A 451-nucleotide genomic window follows, 5' to 3' on the forward strand; every position below is an offset into this window, starting at 1 on the left:
GTATTACCGGTGTTGTCACACGTCGATTAACCGGTGGGAAAATTCCCTCACCGTCGCAACCCTAGCGTCCAGTACCTTTGCTCCTCTGTGTCGGCGTCAGGGTTCTCCGGGAGGCCGGTGAGCTCCTGCGGACCCTGAGTCTGTTCTGCACTCATCCTCTCCTTCCCGAACTCAGACGGATAGATCTGACGAATGCATGTCAACAATTCAGACTCGCGGCTGCAGGATTGACATCTCACAGAATGCAACTGATTGTGGAGGAAAGTGCAGGAAGTGATAGGACAGTTACCGTCACAGACAGCACCACACCTCCTTTGGGCTTAAACGAATTGAAGAGAGCCAGAAGATCTTTAGCTTTCAGTCTGTCCCAGTTCAAGTTACAAACCGCCAACTGCCGGGAAGACTAAACACAGGAAATAACCCACCAGCATGATAAATAATTACTTTTTTT

General features: G+C 49.9%; 1 protein-coding gene across 1 annotated transcript in view; it reads right to left on the minus strand.

Annotated features, from left to right (window-relative positions):
* LOC107575651 (ESF1 homolog) overlaps positions 1 to 403 on the minus strand; it is a gene marked incomplete at its 5' end in the record, with an annotated part of 5,949 nt that extends 5,546 nt beyond the window's left edge. The window contains 2 exons of the mRNA XM_016262017.1: positions 52 to 185; positions 290 to 403. Coding sequence (XP_016117503.1) covers positions 52 to 185; positions 290 to 403 — 248 coding nt within the window. The remainder of the gene's footprint in view (positions 1 to 51; positions 186 to 289) is intronic.
* Positions 404 to 451: the final 48 nt, after the last annotated feature.

This window comes from Sinocyclocheilus grahami, unplaced genomic scaffold (assembly GCF_001515645.1).
Source record: "Sinocyclocheilus grahami isolate Dianchi unplaced genomic scaffold, SAMN03320097.WGS_v1.1 scaffold2785.1, whole genome shotgun sequence".
NCBI lineage: Eukaryota > Metazoa > Chordata > Actinopteri > Cypriniformes > Cyprinidae > Sinocyclocheilus > Sinocyclocheilus grahami.